This window comes from Marmota monax, unplaced genomic scaffold (assembly GCF_021218885.2).
Source record: "Marmota monax isolate L192 unplaced genomic scaffold, Marmota_monax_Labrador192_F-V1.1 WCK01_AAM20220418_F8-fsc00091, whole genome shotgun sequence".
NCBI classification, from domain to species: domain Eukaryota; kingdom Metazoa; phylum Chordata; class Mammalia; order Rodentia; family Sciuridae; genus Marmota; species Marmota monax.
The window spans coordinates 3,901,999-3,919,623 of NW_026692434.1; the positions used below are offsets into that span (position 1 = coordinate 3,901,999).

The window sequence follows — 17,625 nt, forward strand, 5'->3', positions numbered from 1 at the left end:
TATGCAAAGAGAGCTGATCAGTGGCTGTCCCTCCTAACACAGGCTAGAGACCAGCCCCACCAGCTTTCCAGGAACAAGGTTTTATAGCACAAAATTTGCAAAGGGGGGTGTCTTGAGAACTTACAGCTAACGGGATTTTGACAAGCATAATGCAAAGGCAGATAGTAGGTTAATGATCTACATGGCATGATCTTTCAAGGTAGGGTGTAAATTCAGATCCCAACATCAGAATTTATGAGGCACCACTGAGATTTCTGAGAGGGTTGTTATCTGATCAGGGGGAGCCAGACATGGGTGAGTTCAAGGCGTGGGCAGGAATTCCAAACAAGTTTAGAAAATCGCAGTAATTTATAGTAAAAAAGAAATTAACTTTTCATGACTTTGTGATGAGATAGTTCCCAGTCTTAAGATGGAATTGGGCTGGGTTCATGGAGCCTGGTATTTGCAAGCCCTACAGGACTTAGTCCTAGTTCCATTATTGAAGCCAGATATACTTAAACCACTGATCGCTTATGTTGGTTCTGTGAAGAGTTGAATCATGGAGACACATGATTAGGCTTTATTTAATATCTTGCAGATTTGGTTTCCTTTCTTATAAAATTAATGTAATAATACCTATCCTAAGGTTTTTTAAAAAACTTAAACATAAATACACACCAACACAAAGTGTTGAGGCTAATGCTTGTCAGTATAACTGTTATGTTAATCTTCATTGTATGTTTTCTTCTGATAGATACTGGGCAGTTTGTCAGGGCCAGTGGAACGTATTTTCATAGATTTCTGTAGAGTTCTTATCTGTAGTATCTTGAAACCTTGAGGACATGTGTTTTGTACTATATTTATTATCTCCTCCCTAAAATGCCAGATTTTTTCCCCTTTTACCCTTATTTTCATTTTTAAATTATTCAATCCTTTATCTTTATCTCCATTGATCCTTTTACTTCTGACCTCCACCTTACCCTTTTCTACTTTTAGAAATTTAGAAACTACTTTTGTCAGTGTTGTCCTTATCCTTACAAATGATTTATCTGTATCTGTGTTATCACTGAATCCTTATTTCTCAAAATCACAACTAACAAAAAACATACACCTCTACCCAGTCACTTTTGGTGCAGTGGTCTCCTCTAGAATTTCACATCACCTCTTCCTTTCAGATTTTTATGCTTGTTATTTTCTTACTATCTGATTGTGATAGGTGACATCATAGAACAATGTTTACTAATTTATTGTAATGTTCATTTATGCCTTGTTTCTGTTTTTTGCCAACAAAATATTAATTACTGGCACTAAATAAACATGACTGTCATATTCACTGACTATAAAACATTGCTGATGTTAAGAAGTATACCCATTTTATAGACTATTTTTAGTCTTTTTGTTAAAATTTCCATGAACCTCTTGTTTGCTTGTTAGAAACTTTTACAGTCTTCTTAACCTGCTTCAGTGAAATGTATCTAAATTACTTTGTGCTTCATTGCAAATATTGTGTAAACCAAGAGGCAATTGTTTTTTGATATAGTTCTTTCCAAATGTTTAATGTTGTTATAACTTGTTCACCACATCTGCTTCCATATTCCCACCATGGCATAAAGAAGCAGCATCATTTGAGTGCTTGAAATGAAAAATATTTTCTTTTCACTTTAGGAAGGGTAAACCACACTGGAAGTTTCTTAGTTTTTCCCCTCCACAGAATTACATATTAGCTTTACTCTTACTAATTCATGCTATTATTCACCATGACATAATAGAGCCTTTAACCTTGTATTGTCAGGCACATAGATTTTTTTTTCCTACCCCACAGCTTTGAAGCTGAGGTTTATTTTGCCTTACTTTCTATTTCATTTTAAGGGCTAAATGACAGTGATCCTTAATTATTTTTCAGTTTATCATCCCTTTTACTTCTAGTCCCTATATTCCTTAACTATCATTGTCTCTAGAGGAATAACAAATCTAGTTTACTCTGAGAGAATACTTACATTCAGCCAAGGTAGAATAGATGTAATGAACTAAGAATATATTGAAATTTTATATATCTTAAAATTATCAGTTGTGAAAAGAGTCCTATTTTTTTTATTTGAAAGGTGATGATTCTCTACACTTGAGGACTATAACTCAAGGTAAACATTGGGTAAACTGTTAAACCTGAATTGCATTGTCAGTGGTGTAGTGGTTGTGTGATTGAGAAATCAGGAAAAAAACATATTGTAAAAGTTGATCTTTCCACCAATTAAAATCATTTAATGAACTATGTTAATAATGTAATACAATATTATAATGTTTATAAATCTTACCTTTAGTTTGTAATGCAACAAATTGTCAAGGAAGTCCTATTTGGTGAGTCATCCACCATAGATGACACTGAAACTTAATTAAACTGGTTTAAATGATTATCAAACAGTTTTATGTCTGCTGAGCCATAATTCTTACCTTTGGAGTTCATCAGTTTTAGAGAAGAGGTTTGTATTAGTCAGCTTTATGTTACTTTTGTGAATAATGGAAGCAATTAACTTACAAAGAGAAAAGTTTGATTTAGCTCATGGTTCTGGAGGTTCTAGTCCAAGGTTGTGTGGCTTTATTGATTTGGGTCTCCCAAAGGCTCCAGATGGCTTACATTACCAGCCAGGAAAACTGAGAGGCGGGGTCTCACTGTCCCATTTAAGGGCCTACTGCTAAGGGTCTTTCAGTAGTCCCCACCTAAAGGTTCCACTATCTCTTAGTAGTGCTAACCTAAGGATTAAGTCATTAATTAACACATGGACCTTTAGGGGATACTCTTTCAAGCCACTGGAAGGTTCTGTATACCCTGAGCTTGTATGTAAAATTGAGCCATTAGACACAGAGATATTTTATTTGGTGGGGAAAAGCTTTCAGTAAAATCACAGGGATTAAGAGCTCCTAAGAAATTCATTCTGTAAAATTCTAGATTAGCCCTATTTCGCATTTATCTGGCTTCATTGTGCTCTTGATAGTTCATTGTGAGACTCCTAGAGTGTTTTGAAACTCAAAGAAAATTGAATCTTGAGTTGTTAACTCTGGAAATGACTGCATACTAGCACATTTAAAAAATCGTAAAAATGCCTATAAACTACCAGGAATTTTATTTTTAAGAAGTAATGAATGTAAAGGTTGTATTGTTTTCACAGAAAAGATAAAAAAATCTGAACTCACATATATTGAAAAATGTGAAAGATTAAAAATAGCATCTCTGTTTGGAACTTGAGTGATTAATTTCATAGTAATGATTTAAAAACCATTTTTTTAATAGTACTGGGGATTGAACCCATGGGTGCTGTACCACTGCACTACAACCACAGCCCCTTGTTTGTTTTGTTTGTGTTAGGGTCAGAATTGACCAAGCTGGCCTTAAACTTGCAATCTTCTTGCCTCAGCTTCCCGAGTAGGTGGGATTATAGGCATGCACCACCATACCCAGCTTTAAATTAGGTTTTTAAGCAGAACATATATTGGAAGTAATGTTATTTGGTATTTGTGTGTGTGTGTGTGTGTGTGTGTGTGTGTGTTTATGTATATGTGTGTGTATAGGATTACTTTTTAGTGTTCATATGAATAATTAAAATACTTGATTTCCTTGTTTTTTACTACAGTGCATGCAAGATATGGGAAATACTAAAGCAAGACTACTCTATGAAGCCAACCTTCCAGAGAACTTTCGAAGACCACAGACAGATCAGTATCCTTTAGAAATTATTTATTGTGGGGTTAAGATTAACTCCTTTCTACTAGTCATATTTTATCTGTTAGTATTTAGGAGAATATGATATGAATTGTATCACATTCTTGTTCACTAACGATAGAAATTGATTGGTTCTGAGCTATACTTTGTATATAGTAGGTTCTTAAATAGGAATTTGATAATTTGCAATAATATAGTTTTTTTATATAATTATTACTGTGTATAAAATTTTATGACTGATTCTTCTTGATTGATCTCTATCTCTTGATAGGAGAGTATTTGTTGCTTATTATTTTAAACTATTATTAGAGATTTGATTTGTGAGCATCATGAGCATTTAAAAAATCATTTCCATAAAGATTTTTTTTATTAACTTTAGAGTAATTATGTGAAGCAGTTTGGCATTTATGCTTTAAAAGGCAAAATAAATATTCAGTGTTATGACCTATATATTTACTGATATGACCTCTGTCAGAGGTTGCACAATTGTGCTTGCTTTACATATATACTTTTTTTTTTTTTTTTTGAGTAGATAGGCAGACATTTTAGTTAGGATATATTTCACATTTATGAAAGATAAAATCATTTGATTCTTTAGATATGTTCATCAGGTTTTGGTTGCTGTGACCAAAATATCTTACAAGAACAACTTAAGGAGAAAAAGGTTAATTTGGCTCATGGTTTCAGAGATTTAGTCTGTGGTTGACTGACTTCACAGCTCTGGGCCCTAGGTGAGGCAGAATATCATGCCAAAAGGCTGTAGCAGTGGAATGTTGCTCAGGTTCATAACAGCCAGGTAGGAGAGAGAGCTAGGAATGTGATCCCCATGGGCATGTGCCCAGTGACCTACTTCCTCCAGCCATGCCTTAAGTGTTTATAGTTATCACCCATTGAATAATCTATTCAAATTATTAACCCATCAAATCAATCAATTCATTGATTAGATTATAGCTCTCATGACATAATCATTTTACCTCTGAACATTCCTGGAGTTTTTTACTCTTGAGCTTTCAGGGGATACCTCACATCCGAACCTTAACAATGGGATTTCTAAAATTCATTGAAGTTTTAGAAAGTAGGTTATTGGAATTTGCTCCTTTATAAATATGATTATTTAATTAACTGTAGGTGTTTGGATGTGTCCAAAGGTAATAAATAATATTTTTTATTTTGACAATAAAATGTAGTTTCTTAAAGGTCAATTATATGTTACCCATTTCAGTGGGAAAACAGTTTATGTGGCCTGTGGAAAATAATTTTCTTTTCTCACACAAAGATTCAGGGCATTGTATATTTCTTTCTTTTAAAATTTGGACAGAAATTTTTTAAGTTATAATGGAAAAGTTAGTAATTTGCATTTGTCTTTTTCTTTTTCCATGGCTCCATTCCCTTTTGCAAATTTAGCAATCTGATATCCAAGGGTATTTTTGTTATAGAAGATCCTAGGGTAAGAGTGGGAGGTGTATTTCTGCTTTGAAAATTGTATGAGCGAGGAAGTGTGTGACCTTTTAGATGGTTTTTATTTGAATTTCAGTTTTGTGAGGCAAGTGGCAGAAGAAGCTTATGAGGCATTTTGGTCCAAATTAATTTAAGGGTTTTCAATATCATGTAGAGCAGTTTGGATCTCATTTAATTGTCACAAGGGTTGATGTGTTTGAAAAGCCATGAAGGGTTTTGAAGCAGGGGAAATATTAAACCATTAACTTTTACCTCAAAGAAAATTGGTTAGAGGAGGATGGACATCCTAGAGGAAGAGAGTGAACATGTAGAATAGTAGTACAGCCCAAAATGAGCAGTGATGAAGCTCTAAGTTACATAGTATCATTGAATTAACAGGAAGGAACTTCAATGAAATTGGAATGCTGGAGCAGTTGGACTAGACTTTGTTTCTGAGGAAGACACTGATCACAGATTCTAGCACGGATGACTGTAAAGCTTGTTCACTGAGAGAAGGAATTCATTACCAGATGGAGGTTTAAGGGTTAGAAATGAAAGATAATGAACCATGCTCCATTACTTTGGTCAGATTGAAGTGTCTGTTGTACATTTACATGGGATTATCCATTTGGTACCTGGAAATAAGAAAATGCAGATTGGGGAGTCACTTAACATAGAAGTGATATAAAGTGTTAGGTGAAGTTGTGTTTACCACAGGTAGTAGTTCTTTCTTCTTGTTTTTTATAGAGAATTCTAGAAGTGCTCTTTCCTTCTCCTCTGATAAATGAAGACCTTGTGAAAATCCTGAGGAAGAGAGCGTGGGGGAAGGAAATATAACCAAGCAAAAAATCAGTGTCCTAGATAGTTGTTTCCAGCTGCCTGTTGGTTGCACTAACTTATTCCTCTTTGTATTCTTGCCTGAATTGACAAGAAATTCCCTTCATTGAACAGTACACTTGTTATGGAATTTTTTGTGTACTGGGGTGATTGGTTTTGTTTGGGTTGGAATATGTAGGGGTTCTCTTGAATATTATGGGAACTGGGGGTAAATTACCTGAGGTTCTTGAAAGTTTGGATTTTTGTTTTTTTATATAATACTTTATAGATTAAAGCAGCTTCAATGTTATTTAATTCATCACCTTGAATCCATGTTGTTTTTAAATGAGCCTAGATGATACTCAGGGAAGGATAATAGATGCCTTCTTAGTATCCTAGTATGTTGAACTTTTCTGTACAGTCTTAACTTAGTCCAACTGCTCCAGCATTCCAATTTCATTTCAGTTCCTTCCTGTTCATTTTGTGTATGTTGTAGGCAGTTTAACTTAGAGAAATGAAATGTTAATGAGATAGTGTTTTTATCTCATTATTATCATTATTTGGTACTGGGTATTGAACCCAGAGTCACTAAACCACTGAGCCATACCCCTAGTCCTTTTTTGTATTTTATTTAGAGGTAGGATCTCGCTGAGTTGCTTAGGGCCTCAATAAGTTGTTTGAAACTGACTTTGAACTTGTGATTCTCCTGCCTCAGCCTCCCGAGCCACTGGGATTACAGGCATGGACCTCTGTGCTTGCTTCTATGTCATTATTATTTCTGATACTTTGTCAGATATAGTTTAAAATATTTGGTGCGTATCTAAATTTCAGGAAAGATGAGATTTTTATAGTGAATTAATTGGTGTCTGGTATCAGTAATTCTTCACCTTTGACCCAGTGAAAATAGAATTCTGGAAATCACAGCTACAGTACTTTACTACTTAATGGTTTCCTGGCATTATTATGTACACTGTCTTTTTTTGGGGTACCAGGGATTGAACTCGGGGGGGGGGGGTTGCACTTGACCACTGTGAGCCATGTCTCCAGCCCATTTTTGTATTTTATTTAGAGGCAGGGTCTCACTGAGTTGTTTAGTGCCTTTCTTTTTGATGAGGCTGGCTTTGAACCCTGGATCCTCCTGCCTCAGCTTCTTAGCTGCTGGGATTATAGGCCTGTGCCACCACTCCCAGTTTAAATTTTCTTTTTAATTCTCAAAATATCTCAATGAGCCAGGCATTGTGCGTACAAGCCTGTAATCCTAGCTGCTTGGGAGGCCAAGGCAGGAGGATCATGGGTTTGAGGCTAGCCTGGGCAATTTAGGAGAACCTGTCTCAAAACAAAAATAAATAAAAAGATTTGGGATGTATCCCAGTGGTAGAGTACTTACCTAGCATGTCTGAGGGCCTGGGTTCAAATTCTAGTACTAAGTAAATATAAATATCTCATGGCTCTTTGAAAAGCCTTATATCTTAGTACTTTTATAGATAAAATAGTTTTATTTTATAAGGGAATCTAGTAAGAGAACCACTTTCTCTCCCTCCTTTCTCCTTCTCTCCTTCCTTCCTTCCATTGTTTGAAAGCTCATTCATTGCTTTTTGAAGCCTAATATCTCTGCACTTTTATAGATATATGTCCCCAGAGGTATGTGGAATCAAACTGAGTTAAATTCATATAATATGGGACTTAATTACGTTCTTAACAAGATTTGTTGCTTTTTAAAAGCTTTACAATTTAAAAAGTTTTGTAAAAGCTGCTGTGAAAGTGTAATTCTCATGTGGGATGTGGTTAATTATAGGCTGCATGTGCTAACGCATGACAAATGATAAAGCTTTACATTAAGCTTTTTATTATTAGGATATTTCATCTTATCTAAAAACTTTAATTACTTCAATTCCATGAGATCTATTGTGCACCAAAGCGAATCAGCAGTTCTCCTCCTCTAAGCTTTTTGAAGTGTTACTGCTGTCACTGGTATATGTCTGAAACTGGAAGATTTTTTTTTCTTGGGAGTAGATATTAATTTCTGGTTCAAGTGGTATCTTTAAAGAAAGGGGGAAAGTCTTAAAAAACAAATACATATTAAAAGATAAAACATGTAATAATGTTAAAAAATTTTTGAGCTTGTACCAATGTTTAGTTTTGGAGGAAGGAAGATTTAGACGTGTTTACTGAATGATTTGTGAGTATAGGCATGGAGAAGATTTTGGGATGTTTTGATGCTTTTATTTATTAAATCTCAAATCAGCCACTTAAACTTGAATTGTTAGTTAATATATTCCTTATCTTGATACTCTGAAATATTCTCATTCTATTTTTTTTGGTTGTGCTATTAGTCTACATCAATGTAGATTATATCTTAAATTGTATCTTAAAGGACATCTAGAGCCTGGAAAATGAAGATAAATATTCCCTGATGCTCAGTTATATTTGTTCTTTTGTTGTTGTTTTTCATTAACACATTTCATTAACACATCATGTTTAAACTTGATTATGTGTAAGCCCTCTTAGTCCTTAACATAGTTGTTGCTATTCCTCTTGTACCGTGTTTATGGATCCTATCTTTTAAAAGATGATTTGCCTATCAAAATACCTTTATATTGTCAATAAGAATTAAAAGTTAAAATAGTACTTTGTCATGTACCGTTCTTTTTTTACTACTTTACATATATAACATTTAATTCTTAAAATAATCTTGTAAGATGAGTACTAAAATGAGTATATTTTAAAGTGGATGGAACTGAGGCACAAAGTTAAGTAAAAATAGAAACTAACTTCATTTATCAAATGCTTACTGTTTGTTATGTATTATACTAAGTGATATATATATATATATATATATACACACACACACATATATCATTTAGTGTGTGTGTATATATATAAATATAAGCATTTAATAAATGAAGTTAGTTTTTATTTTTAAATATATATGTGTATATATTGTGTATATGTATGTGTGTATGTCACATACACAACAACCTTGTGAGGTGAGTATGACTACTGTCTTTTTTATATATCTCGGAATAGGTCTGGTAGATTGGCTAAGTTCAGAGTCACAATAACTTCAAATTAAATAAGTGCTTATTGGTATCACAAATGAAGTTGTACAAATTTTCCTTTCAACGTTGTCTAAGTTGTCTGCATAATGACAGTTTATAGACAGGTTCCCTCTATAAATTCATCATGGCTGTTTTTTGCTTTCAGCATTGAATAGAATTCAGGAGTTAGTAACTACAGACCTGTGAACCAATTGCCTAATTTTGTCAATGAATTTTTACTAAAACTCAGCTATGCCCACTTATTTTGAAGTTTCTATGGCCACTTTGTAGTTACAGAGGCAGAGTTAAGTAGTTATTAGCTCTCATATAAAGCCTAAAATATTTACTGTTTGGTGTTATAAGTAAAAATTTGCTAATTCCTGGGATAGTTCTTTAGGTCAACTAACATTTGGAATTTTTTACAAAAACATAAGAACCTTGTGAGACATTTTTGCTCAAAGAAGAAGGTGGACACTGAGAGCAACCAAGGACATAGTATGTTCCTTAAATCACAGTCCTTCCTTGAGTGACTACCATGGAATTTAAAAATTTTCCTTTGTGATGTGCTTTGATTTTTTTTTTTTAAATAATGTTTTCTGTTAAATAATTAGGAAGGTCCTAGAGAGTTTTCCTATACTAATGCTGTATTTTATTTTTATATCCTTGTAAAACAGTATGTATGTATCAATGATATTAACTTTGACTTCAGATAATTTTTTAAATTGCTTACTACTTAGATATTTCTTGAAAGCATTTATTATTATAAGTGAAAACCTTAATTTTAGCTTCTTGACTTCTCCCTTCCTCAACTTTGCAAGAGAAAATTTGTCCATTATTTTTGTAATCCAAAAGGAATCCCATGATACACTAACCTGTGTATGATATAGTATGTTTAGTAGAAAAGAGCATTGTATTGGAATCACAGTACAGTATACACTCTTTCCATGTTGCTAATTCTTCATCTATGATGTGAAAATAATAGTATGTCCATTACTGAGTTGTGAGAGGAATTAACAGAAACAATAAGCACAATTTACAGAATATGGTGTTTAACACATTGTGAGTATTGCCCGGGTATGAATTTGTTTACTTATATTATAAACTCTAAATGAACCTGAATTAGTTTGGTGGTGGCAGTAGTGGAGGAATTAAAAATTATATATAATTTCTAGTTGTAAATGTACAGAATGCCTTTATTTTATGTATTTTTATGTGGTGCTAAGGATCTAATACAGAGCCTCACACATGCTAGGCAAGCACTCTGCCACTGACCTACAGCCCCGGCCCCAGTTGTTGTTCTTTCTGAAGTTGATTTGGGTGGTTTTTGTTGAATGGGAAAATTTCCTGAAAAAATGTGATTTTTTTTTTTTAATTTTTTTATTTTTATTTTTTTTAAGGGGAGAAAGGAAAGAAGGTTACAGAACTTACAAGCAGAAGTAGTGTGAGAGTAAAAAATTTTAGAGGGTAGTCTTTTTGGAAAGGAATGAATAAAGAGAAATATACATGTAACTAAACTCATGCTTTTCCTTAAGTTATTTGTTTTCAGAGCAGTAGAATTTTTCATCAGAGATAAATATGAAAAGAAGAAATACTATGATAAAAACGCTATAGCTATTACAAATGTAAGTAAAACCTTCAGCTCTAACTGATGTTTGTTGTATAGATATCAAAGTTTACCACATAGCTAAATTTATTTGTTGTAACAATATGCTAGTTATGTATGTTTAGATACTTTAAGTGTTGGAAATTTGGCTGGAGGAGTCACATAATGTTGATCTGCAAAGCAGAGCCTCTGATATAGAAAGGAGCATGTTCTGAATAAGAGTCTAATAAATGCTTATATGACATTTAACAAAGTGAATTTTATGAAATTTGCAAAAATGATTAGGGTACTAACAGAAAAGGGAGAAAAATTTATTTTGCTAAATTCTGGGAACACATGAAAAAGAAAAAAGTCTTTATCCAAGGTCTTTGGTTGGTCTTTTAAAACATGAAACAATTAGCCCAGTATTATATTAAAGCTTGACATTTTAATTGATAAGTGTTGAACATTTTGGTACTTATTAGTTAAGACTTTATTGTAATAACCAAATATGTATGTTAACTATTTCTTTTTATTTTTTTCTAATTAAATTTTCCCATCTCAGTTAATTATAGTTTAAAGCTAATTGCATTTATTGTTAAGATATTTTTTGGCCTTTGATTTCCATATTAATAAACTATAGCTGGGTGTGGTGACACATGTCTGCAATCCCAGTGATTTGACTCGGGTGGCCGAAGCAGGAGGCCGAAGCCTCTGCAACTTAGTGAGGCCCTAAGCAACTTAGTGAGGCCCTAAGCAACTTAGTGAGACCCTGTCTCAAAATAAAAAATAAAAGGGCTGAAGGTGTGACTCAGTGGTAAATTATGCCTGGGTTAAATCCCCAGTACCAAAAATATGTAAGCAAGCTATAAACTAATCTTGTGGTGAAATAATATTTTAGGTATTTTGTAGACAACAGTTTTTGTTTTATTTTTGGTCCATAAGGAGAAGTGACATACTAAAAAATTTAAAAACTGAAAGCATTGCCTGTGAAATTTGGAAAAAGACAAGGATATCCACTCTTACCACTCCTGTTCAGTATAGCACTAGAAATTCTAGCCAGAGCAATTAGGCAAGAAAAGGGAATATAAAAATAAAAATAGGAAAAGAAGGAGTCACATTATCACTGTAGATGATATGATCCTATACATAGATGATCTAAAAAGCTTCACCAGAAAACTGCTAGAGCTAATAAACAAATTCAGCAAAGTAGTAGGTTAACAAATGAACATACAAAAGCAATATCTTTTCTGTACAATACTTAACTGTTGAACATTTTGGTACTTTTTAAGTAAGACTTTATTGTAATAAATATGTATGTCAACTATTTCTTTTTATTTATAAATGATGAATCTGTTTAGAAAGAAATCTGGAAAATGTTCCATTCACAGTAGCCTCAAAAACCACCGCCACCACCACCAACAACAACAATAACAAGAACTGGAAACAAATCTAACCAACTATAGAACACTGGAGAAAGAAATTGAAGAAGATACAAGACCTCCACTGTTCACGAATAGGCAGAATTAATATTCCTAAATGGTCCTGTTATCAAGAATAATATACAGATTCAGTGCAGTACCCTTCAAAATACCAGTGGTATTCTTCATAGAACTAGGAAAAAAAAAACAGATCTAAAATTAATTTAAAAGAACAAAAGACCCAGAATAGGCAAAAGCAGTTTTAAGTCAATAAAGTAATGCTGGAGACATCACAATATGACTTCAAATTATATTACAGAACTATGGTAACCAAAACTGCATGGTAGAAGACAGAGACAAACCCACATAGATACAATCAGTTTTCAATCATCTGATCATTGACAAAAGTGCCAGAAATTTCAGTACCTTGAAATTAGTGGTACTGGGAAAACCTTTTAAATTAGTGGTACTGGGAAAACCTAAATTCTTCATATATGGAATGAAACTGGATCCTCCTATCTCTCACCCTACACAAAGATAATTCAAATAACATCAAAGACCTTGGAATTAGACCAAACACTTTGAAGAAACTGCATGAAGAAACGTAGGGCCAACACTTCAACATATAGTAGTAACTTTTTCAATAGGATCCTTAAAACTCAGGAAGTAATGCTAAGAGTTTATAAATGAGATAGCATCAAATTAAAATGTTTCTGTACAGGGAAGAAAATAGCATGAAGAGAGAAGCTACAGAATGGGAGAAAATCTCCACTAGCTACTCTTCAAAGGATTCATATCTATAATATATAAAACACTCAAAAACCTGAGCACCAAAACAAACCCAAACAACCCAGTTAATGAATGGGCAAGTGCACTAAAATAATATTTCTCAAAAGAAGAAATATAAATGACCAGCAAATATATGAAAAATGTTCAACATTGTTAGCAATTAAGGAAATACAAACAAAACTACACCATGATTTCATTTCACTCTAATTAGAATAGCAACCATCAAAAACACAAATAATTATAAATGCTGGAGAGGGTATGGAGGAGAAGGAACATTTTTACATTGTTGATGGGATTGTAAATTAGTATAATCACTTTGGAAATCAGTATGGAATTTCCTCAAAGACTCGGAGCAGAATATGCCCCAACAATACCATAACACTCCTCCTTAAACTTGTCATACTATAGTTATAAATGCATACCCAAGTATATAGCAGCACAATTCACAATAGCCAAACTCTGGAACTAGCCTGGGTGTCCATCAGTGGATGAATGGAAAAGAAAATATGGTATACATACACAGTGGCATTTTATTCTGACATAAAGAATAATGAAATTTGTAGGAAAATGGATGGAACTTGAGACCAATATGTTAACTGAAATAAGTCAAACTGAGGAAGTCAAGGGTTGTATGTTTTCCCTCATGTGGAAGCTAGAGATAACTCTGATAAAGAAGAGCTCTTTCAAGTGGCTATTAAGCTTGATGAGACTATTACTCTATATTAAATAGCTCTAAATTAGTTTGTAGCTTTTCTGTCTGATTTTTATAATTTGTCTATTTCCTCTTGTTTTGTGTCTTTTTTAAGTGCTCCAGGATGTGTTACTGCTGTTAATTTATTTTCTTATTTTAAGAGTTTTGCAGTAAAGACATAAAGATGACTCTTTTCCTCTGTGTAAGGCAATAATTTTTAACCCTTTAAACCACTATACCAATATATTTCTTGCCTTTTTATAGCAAAACATTTCAAAATGTTGTGACAAAATACGAAGCAATAAACTAAAAAAAGGCAGTGTTGTGTGTTTTCTAAATTCTTACCCCTCTGCTTCCCAGGCCATCTAATATGTCTGTGAACCAATCCTCATTCAATCCATTATATAGAGTGCGAGAGAGGCTACAATAGAATCATTCCTAGGGATTTATTTACAGTTGTAGAATGTGGCTTTAACGTAGTACTTTTGAGAAAGCAGAGGGGCTTATATGTTTTATTTTGATAGAAGGAGTTTGTGTATAGAACTTGCAGTGTTGAGTGCTCTGTGGCACTGTAAACATGAGTTATAGAAGAAGGCTTAAAGGAGAAAAGCAAAGTTCAGAGAGGGGCTAAAACAAAGGAAAGTATGTAGAAATATTTTTGTACTAGAAGAAATGTTTACTGATTTATAGTGTTAGACTAGAAAAGATTTTATGTGTGTGTGTCTCATAGCTACATGATCCTGGGCACAAACATGGTCACTTTGTCCTCATTCATTATCAACCCTCATTACACTCTTTCCAGAGATTTGTGTTAATCTCCTTTTGAAATTAGATGTAGAATGACAGAAATTAACTGTTGAAATCCCCTTGGAATGTTCCTTTATTTATATTTTCATTTAATCAGACAATATTAGTGAGTATGTATCATGTGCAGGGCACTGACATTGATTTAATTGTTGCTCCAAGTAGCTTACTTTCAAACACTTTCAGCATGTCATGGACATGTTTAGTGAACTGTATTCTAAAGCAGAATGAAGTAATTGTTGTTACCAAAGAGTAAAAGTGCTATAAAAACAAAATGTACAAAGCAGTAGTTTATTTCCATTAGAATAATTCTTAAAGGAATTATATTTGAGATTATCCTCAATTGGGAAGTAGAATTTCATCAAAGAGGAAATGGGCTGGTATGTAAGAAGGAAATGTTGACAATGCAGGAAAGACTTTCCAGTCTGAAGGGACATTTTCTCCCATCTCTGCCAAAGTGAGGTGAGGAAGGAAAGCTTGGGGGTATTATTTGGTGCTTAGGGTTTGGTGAGTAATCCATAAGATTGTTCTGTTTAGTAAGTGTGAAAGAGGGCTTATCAGGAAGAGGTAGATGAGGAAGAGAAAATAAATACATGAGGAGGTAAATTTCAAAAAAACAAATAGGATTATATGGAGAACTTGAATCCCAGATTGCTCAGGATTTTGCACTTTTTTAAAAAGAGATTGGTTATTATATTAATTTTATTTCCTACTTCATAATTTACTGGAAATTTGATGACTTAATACAATTTACTATCTTACAATTTCTGTAGGTTGAGTCTAAGCATGGGTCATGGCTTTCTCTGCTTAGAATCTTACTAGCATCTATGTACATCAAACAAACCATTTTCAATTTCAAGAGTCAAATAGACCACAATACAATAATACTGGGGGACTTTAACACACTTCTCTCACCACTGGACAGATCTTCTAAACAAAAACTAAATAAGGAAACTGTAGAACTGAATAATACAATCAATAATTTAGACTTACCAGACATACAGAGTATTTCATCCATCAATGAGAGAATATACTTTCTTCTCAGCAGCACATGGATCCTTCTCTACAATAGACCATATCTTATGCCACAAAGCAACTCTTAGTAACTACAAAAAAACAGAGCTAATACCCTATATTCTATCAGAATATAATGGGATGAAATTAGAAATCAACAATAAAACTAAAAATAAAATACAAGCTACTGTAATACATGGAGACTAATACACAATTGAATGATAAATGGATAGTAGAAGAAATCAAGGATGAAATAAAAAATTTCTTAAAGGTAAATGAGAACACTAATACAACATATCAAAATCTCTGGGACACTATCAAGACAGTAGTAATAAGAGGAAAGTTTATTGCATTGAGCACATTAAAAGAATAAAAAGTCAATAAATAAATGACCTAACACTATATCTCAAAACCCTAGAAAAAGAAGAACAAATCTACACCAAAAGCAGTAGAAGATAGGAAATAATTAAAATCAGAGCTGAAATCAGTGAAATTAGAACAAAAGAAACAATTGAAAAAATTGACAACAAAAAGTTGGTTCTTTGAAAAAATAAATAGATAACCCCTGGCCGTGCTAATGAAGAGAAAAAGAAAATTCAAATTACTAAAATATAAGATGAAGAAGGAAATATCACAATGGACACATCTGAAATACAAAAGATAATTAGAAGCTATATTGAAAATTTATATTCTAATACAGTAGAAAATATCAAAGACATTGACAAATTTCTAGAGACATATGACCTACCCATACTGAATGAGGAGGACATACATGATTTAAATAGATCATTTTCAAGTAATGAAATAGAAAACGCCATCAAAAGCCTACCAATCAAGAAAAGCCCAGGACCAGATGGATTCTCAGCCAAGTTCCACAAGACTTTCAAAGAAGAATTGACACCACTGCTCCTCAAAGTATTCCATGAAACAGGAAAGGAGGGAACCCTTCCATACTCATTTTACAAGGCTAATGTCATCCTGATACCAAAACCAGACAAAGACACATCAAGGAAAGAAAATTTCAGACCAGTATCCTTGATGAATGTAGATGCAAAAATTCTCAATAAAATTCTGGCAAGCTGCATACAAAAACATATTAAAAAGATAGTGCACCACCATCAAGTTGGATTTATCCCGGGGATGGAGGGTTGGTTCAACACATGGAAATCAATAAACGTAATTCATCATATTAATAGACTTAAAAACAAGAATCATATGATCATCTTAATAGATGCAGAAAAAGTATTTGACAAAAAAAAGCACACTTTCATGTTCAAAACACTAGAAAAACTAGGGATAGTAGGAACATACCTCAACATCATAAAAGCTATGTATGCTAACTAAACCCAAGGCTGGTATCATTCTACATGGAGAAAAATTGAATGCATTCCCTCTAAGAACTGGAACAAGACCTCTTTCACCACTTCTATTCAACATCATCCTTGAAACTCTAGCCATAGCAATTAGACAAAAGAAAGAAATTAAAGGGACACAAATAGGTAAAGAAGAACTCAAACTATCACTATTTCCTGATGACATAATTCTATACCTAGACGATCCAAAAAATTCCACCAGAAAACTTCTAGAACTAATAAATGAATTCAGCAAAGTAGCAGGATATAAAATCAACACTCATAAATCAAATGCATTCCTATACATCAGCAATGAATCCACTGAAAGAGAAATTAGGAAATCTACTCCATTCACAATAGCCTCAAAACAAAACAAAACAAAAACCCCGGGCATCAATCTAACAAAAGAGGTGAAAGACCTCTACAATGAAAATTATAGAACACTAATGAAAGAAATTGAAGAAAACCTCAGAAGAAAACCATGCTCCTGGATAGGAAGAATTAATATTGTCAAAATGGCCATAGTACCAAAAGCATTATACAGATTTAATGCAGTTCCTAAATCCCAATGACATTCTTCATAGAAATAGAAAAACAATCAGGAAATTTATTTGGAAAAATAAAAGACCCAGAATAGCTAAAACAATCCTTAGCAAGAAAAGTGAAGCAGGAGGCATCACAATACCAGACCTTAAACTGTGCTATAGAGTTATAGTAACAAAAATGGCATAGTATTGGCACCAAAATAGACTTTAGACAGAATAAAGGACACAAAGACAAACCCACATGAATATGGTTATCTCATACTAGACAAGGATGCCAAAAACATTGACTGGAGAAAAAATATCCTGTTCAACAAAAATCAACTCAAAGTGGTTCAAAGACTTAGGCACTAGAACAAAGAACGGCTAATAGAAGAAAAAATAGGCCCAAATCTTTACCATATAAGCCTAGGATCTGACTTCCTTAACAAGGCTCCTAAAGTGC

At 33.3% G+C, this 17,625-nt stretch overlaps 1 protein-coding gene across 5 annotated transcripts in view; it reads left to right on the forward strand.

Moving 5' to 3' along the window:
* Smap1 (small ArfGAP 1) overlaps positions 1 to 17,625 on the forward strand; it is a 194,097-nt gene that overhangs the window by 94,301 nt on the left and 82,171 nt on the right. For all 5 annotated transcript variants that reach the window (XM_046442999.2, XM_046442994.2, XM_046442996.2 and 2 more), the window contains exons 3-4: positions 3,606 to 3,691; positions 10,532 to 10,607. In XM_046442999.2, the coding sequence (XP_046298955.1) occupies positions 3,606 to 3,691; positions 10,532 to 10,607 (162 nt within the window). The remainder of the gene's footprint in view (positions 1 to 3,605; positions 3,692 to 10,531; positions 10,608 to 17,625) is intronic.